Source organism: Silurus aristotelis (assembly GCF_946808225.1).
Source record: "Silurus aristotelis genome assembly, chromosome: 29".
NCBI lineage: Eukaryota > Metazoa > Chordata > Actinopteri > Siluriformes > Siluridae > Silurus > Silurus aristotelis.
This window is the reverse complement of record NC_139602.1, coordinates 10,703,052-10,723,590: the sequence shown is the minus strand read 5'-3', so window position 1 is coordinate 10,723,590 and position 20,539 is coordinate 10,703,052. Positions and strand designations below refer to the sequence as shown.

The following is a 20,539-nucleotide window of genomic DNA, read 5'->3' as shown; positions in this document are numbered from 1 at the left end:
ATCAATTTTTGAGTTTAATATTAATCTTGATTCCATCATGTGGTTCTGAAATATGGAATCTGACCTTCTGATACTGCATGAATAAGCATAAAGTGTACAACCTCTGGCCTGTAGATGCTCCCGTGAGTGGATCTCTATGATCGAGACCTGCTCTTCTGGTAGGACCAGTCATGATTTGTATAGTCTAAAAGCACAGAGAGAAAGAGGCATGCTTTATGTCAGCTGCAGAGAGGAACGGATACAATGCAGATGGAAATACAATATTAGGATCCGCCTCATGGAGTGCAGATTAATAGGGAGAGAGTGAAGATTTCCCCCTATCGCAGATGTTGAAGATGAACATGGGTGAAGGCTGAAAGGAGGTAGGTCATGTAGGTCAAGTAGGTCATGTTTCTTCTAGGTAAATAGCTACAATAAATGAATGGATGTAAAGAATGAAAAATAAATCTTTTGTGTGTGTATATGTGTGTCTGTGTGTGAGAGTTTTTGTTCTTCCCTGTAACTGTTATCAGCCCAAGTCTTGCTTTCAGTATTATTTCCAAATTGCGCAACTTGTGTACACAAGGAATAGATGACGTGTTTGAGATAGGCAGAGAACATTATTTATTCTTGCTTCCTCTCCATGGCTTTTTCACTCATAAAAAACAATCTCATTTGCTTTACAGGTCTTTACCTCTGGGCTTCTACAAAGTTTTTTTGGATTACGTCTACAGGACATCACTTATTCTTTACCCAACACCATGAGAGACCCCACCAGGATCGGCACCACCACCTAAAATAACTTCTGTTGTCATTACTGTCCATGATGTCCAACTCTCAGGAGCAAAGCTTGAATGAAAATGTGGTTTTCCTACCAGCACGTGAGTCCAACCCGGATTTCTTCCATTCGGAAGTGGAACGCAACACACTGGATTCTCTGCTCAGAGATGGTCCTGAAGCTTTCTACGACAAACTGAAGAAACATCAACTCGAACCTTTTCTCTCCCCGGAGGAGGTGAAGCAGATTTCCAGATGGGTGGAGGATCATCCCGTGGAGGTCGTGGAAAACGGCGATGCTGGGAATGAGAGCAGCTCGGACGTGCAGGGTTTTTCAGAGGAGTATTTCCCAGAGTTTTCAGACACGCCGGCTCCGTGTCTGGAACTCGGATGGCCAGAGAAGTTCAGATGGGATGGTGTGGACCGAGCCATGGTTTATACCAATCCTCCCGTGGAGCAGGCTCCTCACATCCGTGAAGTGATCAGGAGATTGCTGCAGGAAGCCACCATGGTAGGTACAATGGTCATCATGATAAACATCTGAAATCAAAACCTTTGGAATCGTGTTAGATTATAAATATCGGGTTCGGTTTCATATTAGCACAACATTAAAAACTTCTGAATCATGTTTCTCTCTCCACAGTGTTCTGTAGGTTTTGTTCAGACTATACAACAATCAAATCTTTATAAGGTTTTGCTCAATCGCTCTCCTCCAGAATTACTCAAATATGAGGATAATTTTGGTCTGAAAACGAGAATTTAGTCGCACTGACATCATCTGTAGCTTGTAATTTCCAACTTCAACATTAGAAGCAGAAAAGTCTTGTGGGAATCTGTGCAATTTTCATGTATGTGGTTTTTAATGAGGTTAACTGGGTAACAGACTCTTAATAACTGATCAATTCAACACGGTTGTCTTATTCCCACTGTTTCTCAGCACAGTGCCTGAGGAAACAATCATTTGCATTCCAGCACCTTTTCTTGCTCGATGTGTTCATTGCATTTGTGTTTTTTTTTCCGAGCAGCTGATTGCAATCGCGGCAGATAGAATCACAGACATCACCGTGATCAGGGATCTGCTCTCGGCTGCATCACGAGGCATCATCGTTTACATCATCCTGAACCGAAGACCTGCTCAAGACAACTTAACGCCCAATCAGCTCAAACATCCGGTTAGTCCCAAAAAAAAAATAAAAAATCTAAACATCAGCACTATTACAGTGTTGAACGTTCAACACTTCTTACAACAATCAACTGCAGCTGTAGTTAAAATTGGAGCATTTCCAGATTGAAACCTTGTTGGTAATAAATAAACAGCTCGGCACACCTTGCATCTCGGTCCTGGTAGCCCGTGCGACATTCCTCTTCAGCTTCAAGTGTTAAAGCAAGGAATGTCAGTGATGCTCCACACGAAGTCAAGAGCAACAGGTTACGCAGCATTCATAACGCCAAAGTTAGCGCTTGGCTGAGAGGAAAAAAAACGTCTGCTTCATGTTACTGCAGATTGAGACTCGATTTCTGTTGAACGTATTTAAGAATGTTTGAAATGTTGATGCATCTATTCGCTGGAAGGAACACGAGCTGCAAAGCCGGAGGAGTGTTAAAATAATCACACATCCAAAAAGGTTCCTTAAGGGGTTCTGGGGACGGTTAAGGACACTGATGTTTTTCATGGAAGAGCCTGCATGCAAGCCGCCCACATGTGTGCCTGTTATATAAATGATTAAATGTCATGTTTTGGCTTTAAATATTTTGAAGAAAAATTCATAATGTTGGTCAGTGGTTGGGTAAATTATTCTCATTGTAAATTTTTTTGGTCCAAATTGACCCAAGAGTGTATGAAGAACCTTTCAACAGAGGTTTTCCTTCATCAGAAAGGTCTTTAAGAACTTTCATGATCTGAAGAACCCCTTAAAGAACCCTAATAAAAGTTTTTTTAGTTGTATATTTTTGAAAGACACACCAACAAGGATTCTTGGGAAGTACTTGGGAAGAACCTTAACTATCTAAAGAAATCTCAAATAACCTTTTGGAAGAAAGTGCACTCTCGAAAAACAATAACATTTGAAGATTCTATTTGAAAATTCACATCAGTGTGTGCTCCTTACCAAAAATAAGAACCTAAACCACCCAAAAAAACCCTAAAGAAATTCTGAAAACCTGATGCGTGCACTCTCAAAACATTAGTGCTGATTTAGTAGTCTTTGTGGTCTAATTTACAAAGTGTTTTCCTTCCAGACAGGATTCCAAGTGAAAACCATTTAGGAAGTGACAAATTTTAACCCTTCGAATTCTTGAAAAAGCCATGCACACAAAGAAGTATTAAAGGTTCTTCAGTCATATATCTAGCAAACCCTTATACACAGGGTGTATAGAAAACCCTACATAAGTGCTTCCTTATTAAAACCAGTGATGGACAGTAATGTAGTAAAAGTGATTTGTTACTGTACTTAAGTAGGAGATTTTACTTCAACTTCACTACATTTCATAGTCAAATATCTTACTTTTTACTCAAATGCATTTAGAAATCAATCAGTGTTTGACTCATTAATATCAGTCTAATAATCAATCAGTGTGCTGAGAGTCACATTAAGTTGATTAAGCAAAGAGTCTTGTGACAAAAATAATAATAGGAACATTAAAACCGTAATAAATTGAATACATTTATTAAGTACATTTGGAGGCAAATAATTTTGTACTTTTACTCAAGTGAAAGTTTAAATGAAGCACTTTGAATGGAGTGACATTTTACTGAGATCTCCATCTTTTACTCAACTACATGAAGTACTTCGTCCACCATTAATCAAAAGGTTCTCCATAAAGAACTTAGGAGGTTTTCCTTAGAGATACATACCAGAGACCAAAGCATCATGACTGCTGACTTTTCCACACATATACATGTGGTTCTTCCCCAAACTGTAAAATGGAGGCACACAATTGTATAAGACATCATTAAATGAGGTAGCTTAAAATTTTCCCTTTACCTCAACTAAGACACCCAAACCTGCTCCAGCTCCATAAAGATTTCCAAAGGTTGGATTTGGTGAAAGATCTCCTGCCATAGAGCTCCAAACCTATTGAACACCTTTGGAATTAATGTGAACACTGACTGCACCCCAGGCCTCCTCACCTCATCTACATCAGTACCTAATGCCCTTGTATCTGAATGAGCACAAATCTCCATAAAATCTTGTGGAACATCTTCCCAGAAGAGTGGAGGTTATTATAACAGCAAATGAGCATGTGATAAAAAAAAAAAAAAAAAAAAAGCGCATACATGTCTTATGGTTGGATATCCACAAACTTTTGTTCACATAGTGTATACATCATTTGGTATCACATAGAACCCTTAATCGTTCCTCTACATGGTTAAACCAAAATAACTCCTTCAGAACTTTATTGTTTGGAACAATTTGGTGTTATTCTCTAAAATCCAATCATAAAATTTAACAGCAATGTCAATATCTTATGATCTGCCCTTCTGACAGAACATAATCGTTCGGATTCTGGGTGGAAAGAAGTTCATATCTAAACATAGGAAGATGGTGGTGGGAGAACTGAAGGAGAACTTTGTCCTGGTGGATCTGGAGACGGTTGTTGTGGGCAGCTACAGGTAAGAGAAGTTGATGTGGAAGAATGTGTTGAACTAGAGGTTGGGACTTGGGACAAAATGTCATAGAAATAATCCTTTTTCAGATATTTACATTGAAGAAGGAATATTTGTTTAAGACTGAGCTTCAATTATCTTCAGTGTTTAGCATCACATATACTTAATAAAAAAAAAAAGCTGTACCAAGTACCAAAGCTAAAATGTTAAATGCCTGACTGGTTCCAGATGTTTAGGAATTCAATGACAAATATGTTTTAGTTTGTATCCCACACTTACCTACATCCAGTACAGGAACCCTTGGAGAACCATCTTAATAGCTAGAACCTGTCTTGATACTTAGTATGCTTCTGGTTCAGGGTTCTTTGAGGATTCATTGGATAATTAAGGCAACGTTTATTAAAAATACCTTTAATGAAAAGAAAACACTGATGTAGCCACAGAAGAACATCTGAAAAACTTTTAAGGGGGGTCCTACTTTTTCCCCAAGCCTTGCTTCACTTCTTCTTTTCCAGCCTGACCTGGACTGACGCTCATCTACACCGGCAGCTCATCACTGTCCTGAATGGCCCCGTGGTGGAGCTTTTTGACAGGGAGTTCCGCATCCTTTATGCTGCCTCGCTACCTGTACCTGACTCCTGGAAAGCTGCCAGAGCCGCAGAACTTCCCAAGATCGAGAAAACAGTTTTCCAACCGGAACCAACTTCACACAAACAAACGCTGCTTGACTGCCCTCCCAGCCCTCCACCACCTACCACTGACTCTCCTATAGACTGGAACGCTCTTGGGGTCTTCCAAAAGATTGAAGACTCTCTAGAAGACCAGGAATTGCCTATGTTTTCTGAAGAACTGCCAAAGATTCACAGAACAGGACGAGACTGGCATACTGAGGGTCCTGGATCCAGTCTATTAGATCTTCATATCACTGAATGGCCAGATGAAAGCAGGTAAGTGGATCATGTTTAGGACTTTTGGCTTAGTCTGTTCTATAGGTTATACGATCCAGGGTTGTGTCTCGTATTACACTTCTTTAAGGACCGTGATACTGCCCTGTAATTGTAAGATCTCACAGAGTGTCCCAAAAAGGAGCATTGTGTACTCCATGAACTCCACACTATACATTTCTATAGATGACTATACGTTATTATTAATATCTAGAAAATACCAAAGAAATCGTCTGTGCATTAATACCGCGCATGTCTCATGCTGTCATTTACGGCACAGGTTTTATCGTGTTGCGGCTGAGCCGAGGCATGTAGCAGATCATCAAGCAATGTTTTGGTGAGTCAAAAACTTTTTCTGTATTTCTTAACACTATTTGAGATTAATTCTGGATTTCTGGCTTCTGTTCAATCCTTCTGAATACTCAATTCTGATTGGCCGGGAAGGTAGCTTGCAATCAGTCAAAATCAATTCTAAATGAATGCGCTGCTTATAAACACCTGTAACCATGATAACATCCAGTTCCAGTTTCATGTGGAATGAAGGAGCTATTGTGATGCGATGCATCGTTTTTAACAGATTTGTGTCGGTAAAAAAAGATTTATTCACTTATGATTATTAGCAAATATTATTATAGTTTTATTATTGAGAATGTGACCAAAAATTTGTGACCAATATTTGATACATAGATTGATTTCTTCTCGCTAAACTGTTTCACGTTCTCTCAGCACCACTGCTCTGCTACGTGAATATGACGTAATTCACGGCTTGTGACTTTATACCATTTAATTCTCTCTGCTTCACCTCGGGTCGTTCTTCACCTTCACATTGTGCATTAGCATCCTGCATCCCTTACTTACTCCTGGATTATCACTTACTTATCAACAATTCTTCATTCTGATTGGTCATCTTTGATAGTTTAGAGGTTTCAAATCACAGGTTTATATCTCAATACTCTACAACGTCAACATTTTGTGTCAGGTTTTCTAACATTTCTGATTATTTTCTAATACAGAACAGCAGTGTATTATTCCTTACATTACTTTATTTGTCTCCTTTTGTAAAAGGAACACACAAAGACCAGAGAGGCTTCCTTATGGGTTTCTGGCAGAACGAGACGACAGACCAGCCATGTTCAGGCACAGAGACTTCAGGATGGAGAGGAGTCTGATGGAAGACTTTCCGCCCCTCTCACATGCTTATAGACGGGAATCTCTACCAAGTCTGGACAGGAGCTGGACGGAAAATACGATCCTTGAGGAGATGACACCAGGATCTTCTGCAGCTCCAGTCCATCGTAAGGTGCTAGAACACGAAACATACTTGCATGTATTTCCACAAAAAGTTGGACTTGCTAAGGCCTGAAAACCTATGCTTTTAAGAATGAAAGAACCTACGGAGAAGGAGCTCTCAACGTTCTACAAACTGAAGTGTTCCGGTTTCAGTCACGTGTCCTAAATTAACTGAAGACAGACAGACATATAGACAGTTGATCCCAAAGGGAAATTTACACAAAATGGTCAATCTAGTTGAAGAAATTATTTTTATATGACACCTGAATTAATGGTCCTTCAGATGTCTCTCTGGGGAAACCAAGGTTCTATGCAGAGATTTGAAGGCTATGAAAGGATTTTTAGCCAGCACATCACTTTAGGTGTCCACAAACTTTTGCCAGTTTAGTATACTTTATATTGTTGTTGTTTTTTTCATACAGGAAGTACGACAATTCACCTTAAATGTAAGTACATAAATATGGGAACCCTTTCTGACTCCTGTTCATCTTTCAGAAACCCCTTATTGTCAGCGTTCCTCAAACCGACAGCTCATGGCATCTGGGTGACATCCTGAAAAAAAACTTTGATTACAGGACCAATAACCTGCAGACCAAAATGGGCAACAGCATAATCAGCAAATCCTCTCTGGAGCTGAGTTCACCTGCGACTGAGACCCTGAACAGGAGCCAGAGTCAGGCCAATGTAAGTCAGAGACCTGAGTCTAGCTCCTGTTTATATAATCTTCTTAATGTATCATCAATACATCCTAGCACCTACTTAGAACATTTTCTCTGACAGACAAAATGGATAAAAAATCTTTTATGTATAATACAAATGGATGTGTTGAGTATTTAATGTATCTGTTTATGTCTTTCTCCATTTCAGTTATTTGAAAGCTTTCCGATAACTCCGGCTCTAGCACTGATGAAAAAGCGAAATGACGAGGTCAAATCATCTCTTCTGAGGAACCCGAAGAATATCCAGCCGGCACCCAGAACACGCAGTTTCAACTTAGGCTTTAAGAGGGATGGGTGGAAGTCTGCTTTTTTTAGAGGGCAGAACAATGAAGAGAACAATTGAAGAAATCCTGATCAGATGAGCTCGACATGACAGAGACGACACTACGGTTCTCGGATTTGAACATGTTTAAATTCACTTTGACGTTGTGCGAATTACGTCGACTGAAAACCTTTTCTGTCACAAAATGATTGAGGAGAAGTGTTAAATAAATCACCTGAATTAACGAATTAAGTGTTTAAAATGTCTCATACATTTAATTTCATTATCAGCTGTTAAAATCATGTGTGTTACGTCTCTCTTAATGTCCGAGAGCAGAGAAGTAACGAAGTACAAATAATTCGATACAGTAGATGTTTCTGGTATCAGTATTTTACTTCACTATTTATTTTTCAGACAAATGTTTACTTTCATTCATTACACTTTTACACAAACATCTGTACTTCCTAATTCTTACATTTTCAAATCAGACACGTTATTTTACTTTTAATCTGTTTGGTGAAATGTCAATTTATTATTTTTTTATTCATTTTCAGCACATCAACCTGTTTCCTGTCATTGCATGGCTTTTTCAATCTACCATTGGTGTATCATTTCCTGTCTCTTACACACCATAGACGTTGACTAGTTTATGAAGCTCACAATAAGCAGGCAGAAGGTAACAAGAAGTCTGGGGTTAATGTGGATGAGACAGAGGGAGTCAGTGATTGAGAACAGACACATTCCTGATCACCTGATCATCATCTTTTCTCTGCTTGTGTTCTACATGGTGAATGTTCAGCCTGGATACATTTATTAGGTAACAACATTTAAAGTTACCAGAGTGATACTAAAACAGGTGGTATTAATGGCTACTTTTTACTGAAGTACATGTCAGAGCCCAAACGTCTTTACTTTAACTTGAGTAAAAAAAGTACAGTCAGTACTCCAACTTTTACCAGAGTAATTAAAAATATGAATATCTGTACGTCTACTTAAGTGCAGAATGTGTGAACTTTTGCCACCTCTGTCTAAGAGTCCAAAAAAAGGTCATTATTTAAAAATAATCCTTAATCCTGGTATAATATTAAAGAGCAATGCATTACAGTTTTGCGAGATATTTTTTTACAGGATGTTTGTTGGATGATGTGGAGGTGAAGATGACCAATTAGAATGGAGCATTTACATATAATATATAGACACACACACACACACACACACACACACTCACACACACACACACACACACACACACACACACACACACACACACACACACACACACACACACACACACACACACACACACACAGGTGGTCATGGTACAGTGTAATTCTAAAGACTAACGAAAGCAACCTAACATTGCAAAATTACCTTTAAAATGTAGGCTCCTTCCATAAACATACAGAACTCTTCACCACATCAGCACGATACTGTATGTTTACACAGACCATCTGACATCAAGACGTTATTATATACACAAACATAACTAAACAGAACTTCATATGAACCTTCATATATATTACTGCACACCTTAACAATGATGAAACTGTAATTAATGGACATTTGGTGATGAGGACTCTCGAGGATCTAGTACTGGACCTCTCTCTACTTCATCACTCATTTTTGCATAACTTTTTATTGCACTTTTACAAAACAGTGTCACTTTCTATCACACCATACTGCACATGGACATTTTAAGGACAATCACTAAATCACTTTAATTTGCACTGTCAATATCTGCCATACTGCTTCAGATATACTGTATTTTCCAGACTCGGGCCGCACCACATCATAAATATGGATGATGTTCCTCTGGCGTTTGACCTGCTGCTCACTCGGACTGTCTACAGGAAATGAGAATCATTCATCACGCTGAAAACAACCGAGCATGAAAACACACTTCACCTGTATTCTGAGCTGCACGGCATCGGGAGAAAAGCTTCACCGATGGTGATTTTTAAACGCACGACGACGCCAAAAGATAAACTCTCGAGAGAAATAGTTGTGAAAGGAAGGAGGAAGACAGTGAACAATTACTTTCTTGGTAGGCTACTGTTAAGATACAAGCCGTGTAACAGACACTGTCTTTCATTAAAGTCTGTGTAAAGTTTATTAGTTTCAGTGTAGACATGCGGCTTATAGACAGGTGCGGCTTATAGACAGGTGCGGCGTATTTATGTTCAAAATAAAAATCTTTGTAAAATTCAGTGGGTGCGGCTTATATAAGGGTGCGTTTAATAGTCCGGAAATTGCGGTACATATATTTCTATAGTTTATACTTTTTATCTGCTTTATTTAATTATTTTTTTTTATATCCTTAAATTCTATTTCTTTTTGTACTTGAATGCTGTAAAGTCGTATAAAGCATTTCACTGCATGTCGTACTCTGTATGTGTATGTGACGAATAAAATTTGAATTTGGATGTGAACAGGTTTCTTGAGTCTGGTTCCTCTTAAGGTTTCTTCCTCATACCCTCACAGAGTTTTTCCTTCACCACATTAGGCACTGGCTTGCTCATTAGCGACAAACATACAATTATATGGAGCAAACTTTTACATTCTTTTTGTCACCAATACACCAGATGTCGTAAACCGGGAGTAAAACAAGGTGTAGTTTATTGATCTTGAACAGAACAAACACAGGAGAATCAGAAATGGAAGTGCAGGAAATAATAAACCTACCGTATTTTTCGGACTATAAGCCCCTACTTTTTTCCCACGTTTTGAACCCCGCGGCTTAAACATTGAAGCGGCTAATTTATGAAATTTTTATGGGTTTTTCCCGGTTTCACAAACTTCAAGCCAAAAAACTGAACCCCATAACATTAGACCAATGAAATTTCCAAACGGAAACGAAAAAACGCACCTCACCTGTGTTCTGAGCTGCACGGCTTCGGGGGAAAAAACTTCCATCGGGTGATTTTTAAACGCACAACGATGCCAAAAAATAAACTCCTGAGAGAAATAGTTGTGAAAGGAAGGAGGAAGACAGTGAACAAGGACTTTCTTGGTCGGCTACTGTTTAGATACAAGTCGTTGTAGCGCGTTGAGTCTGGGTGAAGGGAGAGCTCGCTAACTCCAGTTACAACAGAAATCATATAAGCACAGACAGCTTTCCAAAACTCGTGCTTTTTTATTTTTCTTGGCAACAGCGTTACAGGTTAGTCAAAGAAACTTAGAAATCAGCATCAGAAAATAATAAGGACATATTCCTCGGTCTTGCACACATGCAGTAATAGCGGAAAAATGCAGTGCCAGGCTATTCCCAAAATACCACTATGCTTCTAAAGGAAGTGCAACATATTTCACCCGTTACACCGTGTGTAACGTGTCTTTTGTTAAAGCCTGTGTAAAGTTCATTAGTGTAGACACCTGCGGCTTACAGACAGGTGCGGCTTATTTATGTTGAAATTGTAATGGGTTAATGGAAAACAGGTGCAGGTAATTAATAGGAGGGAGAGGCTGAGTGAGAGTGTTGAGCGTTGGAGGTGGCCTTACTGGTGGTTCTCTGACACTTTTACTCTGCAAAGCTGCAAAGCTGCTATTATCTTTTGTTAAAAAGCCCTCCACAAATAAAAAAAATTATGAATTGAACCTGTGATTTGCTCCTGTTCTAACAAATCAATGAACACCTAAACAATCACAATCCAACGTCAAATCAACTCACATAATAATTCTAAAGAAACAAAACAAAGATTTATATACAATCCACACAGCCAGGTGCAGCAACAGGACTGACACACTGGTCCAAAAAATTACATCATGGGTTCTGGTAAAGGGGAAGAAACAACAATAATTTCTATAACTTTCTCAAATAATTTCCCAGCATGTGTTTTATTTACTGTTCTCCTTTTTAAGGAATTGCCCAAGTGCTTTTATTTGAAACACACACACTTACAAGCACACACAAACACACACACACACACACACACACACACACACACACACACACACACACACACACACACACACACACATATACTGATTTTGTTACTGACTCATAAGTGGGCTATAACACAAGTGCGTCTGTGTGTGCATCTGTGCGTGTGTCTGTGCGTCTGTGTGTGTGTGTGTGTGTGTGTGTGTGTGTGTGTGGGGGCAATAAGAGCAGAGGAGGCACAGTGGGTGACATTTGGAAAGTTATATCAATGACGTCAGGACTGATAGACAAACTCTCTGAAATACAGCCAGTCTAAAGATCTTGAAATCAGCCTGACTATCAACCACGTTGTTGTGTGTTCGTGTGTGTTAGACACTTGGAGTAATGTGGCTCCTTCTGACTCTAACACTGTGTGTGTCTCTGTCTCTGGGGTATGAGGTGAAACGAGGATGTGACGAGTGGACATTTGACTCGTCGAACACCCGCAATTCTTGCTGCAGTCGATGTAAAGCAGGTAAGATCACAAAACAATTACTAAATACAGGCTTTGTGTGTGTGTGTGTGTTTGTGTGTGTGTGTGTGTGTGTGTGTGTGTGAGACTAAATAGAATAAATATATTTTTTTCTAACCTAACGGTAAATTGACACTCATGTTACATTTTAATAAATATAAAGCACAGTTCTTTAACAGAGAACCAAGAGAGAAAGAAGGAGAAGAAAAAAGAAGAGCAAAGAGGGAGAGGGGGAGAGAAGCACAAAGTACACAGAGGCAAGAAGAAAGAAAAAATAGAGAAAAGGCTGTAAGAAACAGACAGATTAAATAAAAGAGAGTAAAAGAGGAATAAAAGAGAGAGAGACAAAGAGAAAGGATAGATAGATAGATAGATAGATAGATAGATAGATAGATAGATAGATAGATAGATAGATAGATAGATAGATAGATAGATAGATAGATAGATAGATATAAAGAATAATTCTATCATTAATATTGGCACGCGCAGACACACACACACACACACACACACACACACACACAGACACACACGTCACCTGCGTAGTGTATGATGGTTTGTTTCTGCAGGAAATCGTCTGGTGTCTCGATGTGGTTCAGACGTGATGACGCTGTGTGAGCCGTGTGAGAATGGAACATACACTGTAGCACACACTGCTACGTCCTGCAGAGTATGTACCGCATGCATAAGTATGTACATCACACACACACACACACACACACACACACACACACACACACACACACACACACACACACACACCAACATGCACACCAGGCTTTTCCGTTCTAAGCATGTGACATTCCTCAGGCCTTTGACAGTGGTAGAAACTGGTTATGAACTCTTCTGTGTGTGTGTGTGTGTGTGTGTGTGTGTGTGTGTGTGTGTGTGTGTGTGTGTGTGTGTGTGTGTGTGTGTGTGTGTGTAGGTCCTCTGAGAGTGAAGAAGCAGTGTACTGCGAGTGCTGATACAGTGTGTGAGTGTGTTGAAGGATTTCAGTGTGGAGACGATTCCTGCTCCTTCTGCTTCCAGCTGTGTGGTGAAGGAGAAGAACCGACTGAGAACCGTGAGTAACTACACCTTCACTTGACCTGTTCATTACCAGCTCCTGTAACACACTAACACACAAATACACAAACACAATAGACAGAAAGAAAAGTGAAAGAAAGAAAATTAAGGAAAGAGTGAAAGAAAGAAACAGACTAAACAAAAGAAACTGAAGAAAGCGGCACACAGATGGTGAGAAAAATAAAATTAATTTAAAAAAGGAAAAAGGAAAGACAGACAGCCAAAGCAGAGGAAGTAGAGAAAGTGGCTGTCAGTGACAATCAGCTAGATATAGAAAGCGGAAGTAAAAAAAAGAAAGAAAGAAAGAAAGAAAGAAAGAAAGAAAGAAAGAAAGAAAGAAAGAAAGAAAGAAAGAAAGAAAGAAAGAAAGAGTTAGATAAAGAAAGAAAACATGAAATGAAAAGTTATTGAAAGAAAGAGTTAGAAAAAGAAAGAAAGAGTCAGAGAAAGAAAGAATAAAGAATGGAAGAGTTAGTGAAAGAACCTTCAATGCAACACAAATTAATTCACATCTTTTCTTTACGCAGATATAGAAAAAAATAACTCCAATGAAAAATCTTTGATCACTAAACATTTGTTTTGCTGATAGCAAGATCCGGCAATTAAAACCGTCCGTGTGGAAACATAGCAAAAGTTAATAAAATATTTTATTCGATTTACAGCCCCTAATAAACCTTTTATATACTCTTTTTATATTTCTTTTTTATTCAATATTATATATATATATATAAAATCTTATTTAAAAATGATCTGTAATAAAAATTTATAATATTATATAAATAAATGCTTATATAAATAATATTACATAAATATAATGAGTATATAAAAGGTCTGAGATCTTTGCAGCTAGTTTTCCCAAAAACTCAACCGGAATTTGGCTTCAACAGGAATTTGGCTTCACCATCATCAATTACCATTTGCCTAAATATTTCTCTTCTATGGAAATTGACTAACAAAGGAATAGGATCTACAGGTGTATAATTCAACTCTTTTTTGCAGAAACCTCCCTTAAAAAGTTATTAAGACGTTATTAAGTTTCAGTTCAAGTTCGAGGTTTGTTCCAGCACAATTATTAACACAAAAACTCTGTGTGCTGTTAATAAACTCATCATTGTGGAAGTTTATCATGGCTGTAATGACCTACATTTGTATAATAACAGGAGGATGCAAGCCGTGCCCTGCAGGAACGTTCAACAGTCAGCTTCATCATCACTGCGTTAAGTGGAACAGCAGGTACGACGAGCCTCTAAACAGCTTTTTATATCATATATATATATATTTTTTTATAATCATTCATGTGACATTTTGTCTGTTCTGTGATTCGGTTCCTCAGCTGTCCATCAGCGGATCAGCAAATTGTGGCTGCAGGGACGGCCGTCAGCAACATCATCTGTGCTGATATCAAACCCACCGAGATTCCACTAAAGTTTTACAGCAACGATTCCTGTATGTAAAAATGGCCCTCAGGGTATTTCAGTACAGTGTTATAGACGTCAATGTGAACGAATTGTGTTTTGTGAATTTGTGTAGATCCTGGGACGACTGTGGTCATCGCTATCATTTGTGCCTGTTTGATCATCAGTACAGTGATGCTGCTGTGTGTAGCCATGCATTTTTTAAAGGATAAGATGGTGAAGACGCCACCAGAACCTCAGAAAACTGAAACTGGTGAGGCCTTGTTATGGACCAAAAAACTTCCAAAAAAACAAGCATGAACATGAACATCTGGTTTTTGATTTGTCCTGTTGTTTGTGACTGATACTGATCAATCCATGATTTAGTGTGCGGCTATCGAGATTCCCAATGTGTTTAGTGTTCAGTATTCCTAGTAACCTAATATAAATATATGTAATATTCCCAGGTTCTTAGTGTGATTCCCAGTTGTTTAGGGTACAATTCCCAGTTATTCAAAAGCTAATTCCTAGTTACTTGGTGTAATTATCGTAGCTATTAGTGGAATTTTCAGTTTAAAAGTGTAATATTCATAGTCTCTGTAATTTCCAGTTGCTAAACAAAAGATGTGGATTTTCATATTGTAATTCCCAGGTACTTAGTGTAACATTCCTAGTTTCTAAATGTAATTCCCAGTTATTCAGTGTAATATTCCCAAGTTTCTTAGTGCAATTCCCAGTCTCTTAGTATAAGATTCCTTAGTATAAGGTTCAGTATTTAATTTCCATTAACTTAGTATACAATTCCCAGTTGTTCAGTATGTAATTCCCAGGTACTTACTGTAACAGTCCTAGTCGCTTAATGTAATTCTTGTAATTCCTGTAGTTCCCAGTTGTTTTATATACAATTCTAATTGTATCTAGATATCAGTTACTTAGTATAATATTACTAGTGTAACATTCCTAGTTTATTTGTGTAATTACCGGTCACTTAGCAAAATTTCCAGTTTCCTAAATGTAATTAACAGTAACTTAAGATTCCCAGTTATTCCTTGTGATTCTCAACATTTAGCATGTAACTCCCAGCTTTATTACTGTGAGATTCCTCTTAATTGTTGTGTAATTTGTCATGTACTGTGTGATTCCCAGTTGTTTGTTAGATTCCCATTATTCAGCGTGTTTATTTTCCTGTAGCGTTACATTCCCATCATTCTTCGTGTGTCAATTCATCAATTCGTCTTTTTAGCCAGAAGTCAGCAAAAGTCAGTGTTTCACTGGTGTCTGAAAGTCTCAGTCCCCCAGCAGGACTAAACCCAAGCCATGTTGTGTGACGTTACAGTGTGTGAACATGAAAAAGATTAGTTGGATTTGTTGGGTTTATCATAGAGGCAGGATGTAAAGTATATTTACTGAAGAACGTCTGTAGTTTCGAGGGAAAAACAGAGGCTATGGAGAAAAATTTCAATTAAAATATTGAATAAACATTTTCCTCCCCCCAAAACCCCTAAAAACTTATGAATATACAAATCAAATCTCCACCCACTCCATAATGATCCACTTTCTGTCATTTGGTGTTTAATTTTTCCTGTAGTTTGTGTTAGAAACCAACTGATTAATGCATGAAAGAACTTTGAATATACATTATATTTACAAATTTCATTATTTAGCAGACGCCCTTATACAGAGTGACTTACGATGATTTTACTGGGAGCCCAGTGGTTGAAGCTCTGGGTTACTGATCAGAAAGTTGGGGGTTCAAGCACCACTATTACAAAGCTTAGCAGGTGAGGGTTCAGGGCCGTGCTCAGGGGACCAGAAGGTGGTGCTGGGATTTGAATTCACAACCTTCCGATCAAAAGTGCAACAATAGAACTTGCACTTCCAGGATATATACAGAATTTAGAAATCAATTATAAATGATTAACCAGATTAACACTATTGGTTGGTATGTGTGTGTGTGTGTGTGTGTGTGTGTGTGTGTGTGTGTGTGTGTGTGTGTTGAGCAGGGCGGAGGCTGGTGCCTGAACCTGAGCAGTGCACTTTCTGTTTTCCTCAGGAGGAGATTGGCAGTAATTCGTCTCTGCTCATGGACGATAAGCCCTTTGAGCTGGTCGTGTGACACAAGAGCTCCTACAGAGATACTCTGTTAGCGTAGGTTTGCATCAGAAATGAGCTTATAAATTGTGATTATATGATAAATATTGATATTATAAAGCATTATAGTATATTATATAATATATAGTGCTTTGTTAAAGCGAAGCATTTCAGTATATTCATGACACCTTAATTATTTATTTAGGATTTAAAAATTCTTTATTAATGTCTATGCAAAAAAATAAATAAATTGCATTGTCTAACAGTTTTAATATATATTTTTTTATTAAAAAGAATTATTTTCCTTTTCACTGCTATAATTTATTTAATTACTGGAACACTTGGATTTTTGTTTCTTGGTCTTTCCTCTCATTGTAAACTACTATGTGTTGCATTTTAAATGTATAAAAGATGCTCTATGAATAAAACTTTTATTTTTGTCTATTATTTGTATTATTATTATTGTTTATAGTTTTTGGGTTCTTACAGTGACAAAATGTATTACCGAAGAATTAATCCTACACCCAGAATGTGTGTGTGTGTGTGTGTGTGTGTGTGTGTGTGTGGTGTGTGTGGTGTGTGTGTGTGCGTGTGTGTGGGTGGAGGGAACCTGTAGCTAAGCAGATCTATAACTGTGACTCAGCTTGACACCTAAACACTTCAACATGACAAGAATTTTCCTGCGTGTGATCAGAAACATGCTGCACACAAAGAGGCATCAGGTCACGCAGAGTCATGCGTCAGTCCCGGGGCTGTTCCGTGTTACACATTATTAATGCTTATAATGACGTTTATTCAGAGCTTTGCTGTGATTATTACATGATCTTACAGTGAAGATTTTACTTCAATCTTACAGTCAAATGAAATCTGTACAGGACAGTGATAGAGTGCAAAACAATTGTGTAGAAAGTTAGACGAGTGTGTAACATACACCAAAGTCTTAGCTGTAAAGTCTCTCTTTTATAAAACATCAAGATTTTCTTCTTGATGTTATTCCTATGTACAACAGGCCTCAGAAATCCAAACATGCACAAGCGAGTTTGACAAATTGTGACGTCTAGACGTCTGGGTCAGAGCATCTCCAAAACTGGAGCTCTTGTGGGATGTTCCTGGTCTGCAGTGGTCAGAATCTTTCAAAAGTGCTCCAAGGAACGTGGGCGGCCGAGGTTCATTGATGAACAACTTCATGATCTTGATGATCACTTGTTGGGCAAAGCAAACAAACTGCGTTTAAAATTCCAGGATATTTTAGTAGTATGGTGTATGAACACCAGCGGTGGATGGCGTACACCGCTCCTGTACTCGAGTCAAACTTATCCCTGGTTTAAAAACGAATCCGGGATCAATACAACTCCTCCTGTAACTTGAGAACTACCAATTACACTACATTAGTAGCTACTAATTTCTACTTGAGTGAAAGTTCTCACTCATAAATGGACTCGGTATGTAATGATCTATGAGAACTCTGTGGAATGTGGAGAGGTTTTATAGACCCCATAAAAGTTTGTGCAAGATTAATGCTTTTTTTTTTTCTTTTCATCCCATTCCACATTTCGTCCCCATTGGCTATTATAATAAGCTCCACTCTTCTAGGAAGATGTTCTACTAATCTTTGGAGCATGTTTCTAGAGATTTGGGCTCATAACAATCAAGAATTATATAATAAAAAAATAATAATACTCTGTCTATTATTATTCTTCCCCTTAATCAGTCTTACTCATCATTTTTGTAGTTTAGTAGTTTCAGAACTACTACTTTTTGTTAATCAGTCTATCATTGCTCATCTAAAACCTTCCCAGAAGTCCCAGAATTTGAGGTCATTAGAACTGCATGAAGAGTGTATGAAGACATTGAACAGTGGACTCAGACATTTGGACACTAAACGTACAATAGTTTTCTTGAATCCGGGATTCTAATTGGTGAGAAAAGTAGAGTAATTTCGTGTACCAGGAGCTTTTACAGCTTTTATAAAGAATGAACACTTAGCAATAGAAAAATGGAAGGAGTCTCCAGTGCTAGAGCCTTCAAACGAGAGAGAGAAAGTGAGGTGGTGAGGGAAAGTTTATAGCTGCTATAGAGTAAGCGACAATAGAACTAACATGTCAACGTAACTATAAATGGATAAAAAGCATATGATGTGTCACTGTCTGATTAATGAAAACGTGTAACTGTTTCTAAGGGCGGAATAAAATTTTCCAGTCGTGCAGTTACAGGTAAACTCGCCGGCACCGTGTTTTATTCCCAATATAAAACCTTGATCGCTTTACTGCTGCTTACAGCTTTCCCGCTTCTCTTTGGCTTTGTGACGTCCGGGTTTGTCGGCATGGCGTCTGCTCGGCGGGGCGACGGAAGGCTCTGGAAGGTAGTCATAGAAAACGCTGTGGGGTGTACGAGGAGCCAGGCAGATTCCTGCACACATGATACGCTCTTTTATAGCAACCCGGTAAAACATTTTTCAGATTATTTGAACGAGGAATTTACCAGGTGATGAGCCGCTAGAGACCTGGCTTTCCGGTTTCCTCCCGGTGAACGTCGGGTCCAGTTCTTCTGCAATGTTGTAGAAGGGGTGTGTGTGTCTGTGATTTCTGTAAAAAAAATAGGTAATAGGGAATGTGATGGTACTGTAGCAGTATAAAGACAGTTCTCTGTGTGTGTGTGTGTGTGTGTGTGTGTGTGTGTGTGTGTGTGTGTGTGTGTGTGTGTGTGTGTGTGTCTGTGTGTGTGTGTAACTAACAGAGTAGTGCATGTAGGGATTAGTGGGTTCGGATCCAGGGATTGTTCTTCTTCCACAGGTGAGTGCAGGCCTTCAGAGTTCAGCCTCTCTCTCAACATCTGCAGAATTCATGAAATCACATGAACTTCTAATACAACTGAAAAAAATGCATATCGTAAACGGAAATCTTTAAATGTCAGTGAAATTGTCTGAAAACACAAAAAAACGACGTCCTGCTCAAATACGGAAACCAAACGTTTCTTATTTTATCCTTTTTTTCTATGAACCATGACACAAACTCCCACTTCCTGATTTATGATTCAGACGTATTTTGTGACTCAGATATGAGTAAAAAATGATTTAGTTAGAAATGTATATTATATAAATATCGTACTGATATCACATTTAAATTAAGAACATTTCCTCATTTCAGTAAAATAAGGCATACACACTACATGGAAAAAATGGACACCTGAGCATAAGATTGGTATGTGCTTATTTTAGAACATCCCCATTCCACATTTAGTCTGAATTTACTGTTATAATCACCTCCACTCTTCAAGGAAGATGTTCCTCTGGATTTTGTGGAGATTTGAGGAGATTCATTCAGCCACAAGGGTGTTAGTAAAGTCAGGTACTGATGTAGGTGAGTTGTTAAATAGGGTTTATAGCTCTATAGCAGGAGATCTTCCACCAAATCCAAGCCATGAAATGCAGATCTTCATGTAGCTTGGCTTTAAGCACAGAGGCATTGTCACGCAGGAACAGGATTGTCTTCAAGTTTAAGTGAAGGGAAAATGCTAAGACGTCCTGTACAAATGTGTGTCTCCAACTTTGTGGTTACAGTTTGGTAAAGAACCAGACATGGTTGGAAAAGAAGATCATATATAATATTTGGCTTCAGCTTATATTAATAAACTAAATAAAGAAATAAAATAAAATCAGAAAATGTTAAAAGACTTATGTCAAGGATCCCTACTTTTCCGCCTGTGCCGCTTGGATCATGTGACCTCTCCAGGGCAAGCAGGTCACGTGACCACCTGTTACCCTTCTTCTCCTGTCGCTGCATGTAGCGAGCGAGTTCCTAAAAATAAAGTAAAATTAAAAAAAAAAGAGTAAAAAGAGATTCGGTTCACATACTTCCATTTTCCATTTGTTCATCCTGTCCATCAATTTATCCTTCCATCCATCCATCCATCCATCCATCTGTTCATTCATCCATCCATCTTTATCTTCCCTCCATTTTTTATTTGTTAATCCAAGTTCATTAAATACATCCATTTGTAAATCATCTATTCATCATC

At 38.4% G+C, this 20,539-nt stretch overlaps 3 protein-coding genes across 10 annotated transcripts in view; 2 read left to right on the top strand and 1 right to left on the bottom strand.

The window, feature by feature from the left end:
* Positions 1-24: 24 nt before the first annotated feature.
* fam83e (family with sequence similarity 83 member E) lies at positions 25-7,826 on the top strand. Of its 2 annotated transcripts, none has more exons than XR_014532460.1 (9): positions 25-362; positions 666-1,267; positions 1,782-1,928; positions 4,245-4,369; positions 4,879-5,310; positions 5,588-5,644; positions 6,373-6,602; positions 7,093-7,281; positions 7,465-7,826. XR_014532460.1 is itself a non-coding variant. In XM_083535302.1 (9 exons), exons 2-9 carry the CDS (start codon positions 803-805, stop codon positions 7,657-7,659), a joined length of 1,845 nt encoding a protein of 614 aa, XP_083391428.1. In that variant the 5' UTR covers positions 33-362; positions 666-802; the 3' UTR covers positions 7,660-7,826. The 2 variants fall into 2 exon arrangements, 1 of the variants encoding a protein (XP_083391428.1); XM_083535302.1 differs by having other exon boundaries at positions 33-362; positions 6,373-6,607.
* Positions 7,827-11,586: 3,760 nt separating this feature from the next.
* tnfrsf9b (tumor necrosis factor receptor superfamily, member 9b) lies at positions 11,587-16,969 on the top strand. Of its 2 annotated transcripts, none has more exons than XM_083535412.1 (7): positions 11,587-11,972; positions 12,539-12,658; positions 12,898-13,035; positions 14,198-14,270; positions 14,371-14,483; positions 14,568-14,705; positions 16,435-16,592. In XM_083535412.1, exons 1-7 carry the CDS (start codon positions 11,843-11,845, stop codon positions 16,545-16,547), a joined length of 825 nt encoding a protein of 274 aa, XP_083391538.1. In that variant the 5' UTR covers positions 11,587-11,842; the 3' UTR covers positions 16,548-16,592. The 2 variants fall into 2 exon arrangements, with proteins under 2 accessions (XP_083391538.1, XP_083391537.1); XM_083535411.1 differs by having other exon boundaries at positions 11,590-11,972; positions 16,432-16,969.
* A 325-nt stretch (positions 16,970-17,294) lies between these two features.
* Positions 17,295-20,539, bottom strand: part of ccdc50b (coiled-coil domain containing 50b) — a 17,147-nt gene continuing 13,902 nt past the window's right edge. For 4 of the 6 annotated variants that reach the window (XM_083535383.1, XM_083535385.1, XM_083535386.1 and 1 more), the window contains 4 exons: positions 20,215-20,319; positions 19,257-19,354; positions 19,004-19,107; positions 17,295-18,931 (listed from right to left, as the gene is read on the bottom strand). In XM_083535383.1, coding sequence (XP_083391509.1) covers positions 18,786-18,931; positions 19,004-19,107; positions 19,257-19,354; positions 20,215-20,319 — 453 coding nt within the window. In that variant the 3' untranslated portion in view covers positions 17,295-18,785. The remainder of the gene's footprint in view (positions 18,932-19,003; positions 19,108-19,256; positions 19,355-20,214; positions 20,320-20,539) is intronic. The other 2 variants (XM_083535388.1, XM_083535387.1) reach the window with 1 other exon arrangement.

What these genes read in the sequence shown, in the direction of transcription:
- fam83e (XM_083535302.1), top strand. Translation starts at nt 803, where the DNA reads ATGATGTCCAACTCTCAGGAGCAAAGCTTGAATGAAAATGTGGTTTTC. An exon ending in GATCATCAAGCAATGTTTTG is followed by an intron (nt 5,645 to 6,372) that starts GTGAGTCAAAAA and finishes CTTTTGTAAAAG; the next exon opens with GAACACACAAAGACCAGAGA. An exon ending in CAGCTCCAGTCCATCGTAAG is followed by an intron (nt 6,608 to 7,092) that starts GTGCTAGAACAC and finishes TTCATCTTTCAG; the next exon opens with AAACCCCTTATTGTCAGCGT.
- tnfrsf9b (XM_083535411.1), top strand. Translation starts at nt 11,843, where the DNA reads ATGTGGCTCCTTCTGACTCTAACACTGTGTGTGTCTCTGTCTCTGGGG. An exon ending in CTGCAGTCGATGTAAAGCAG is followed by an intron (nt 11,973 to 12,538) that starts GTAAGATCACAA and finishes TTGTTTCTGCAG; the next exon opens with GAAATCGTCTGGTGTCTCGA. An exon ending in AGTATGTACCGCATGCATAA is followed by an intron (nt 12,659 to 12,897) that starts GTATGTACATCA and finishes GTGTGTGTGTAG; the next exon opens with GTCCTCTGAGAGTGAAGAAG.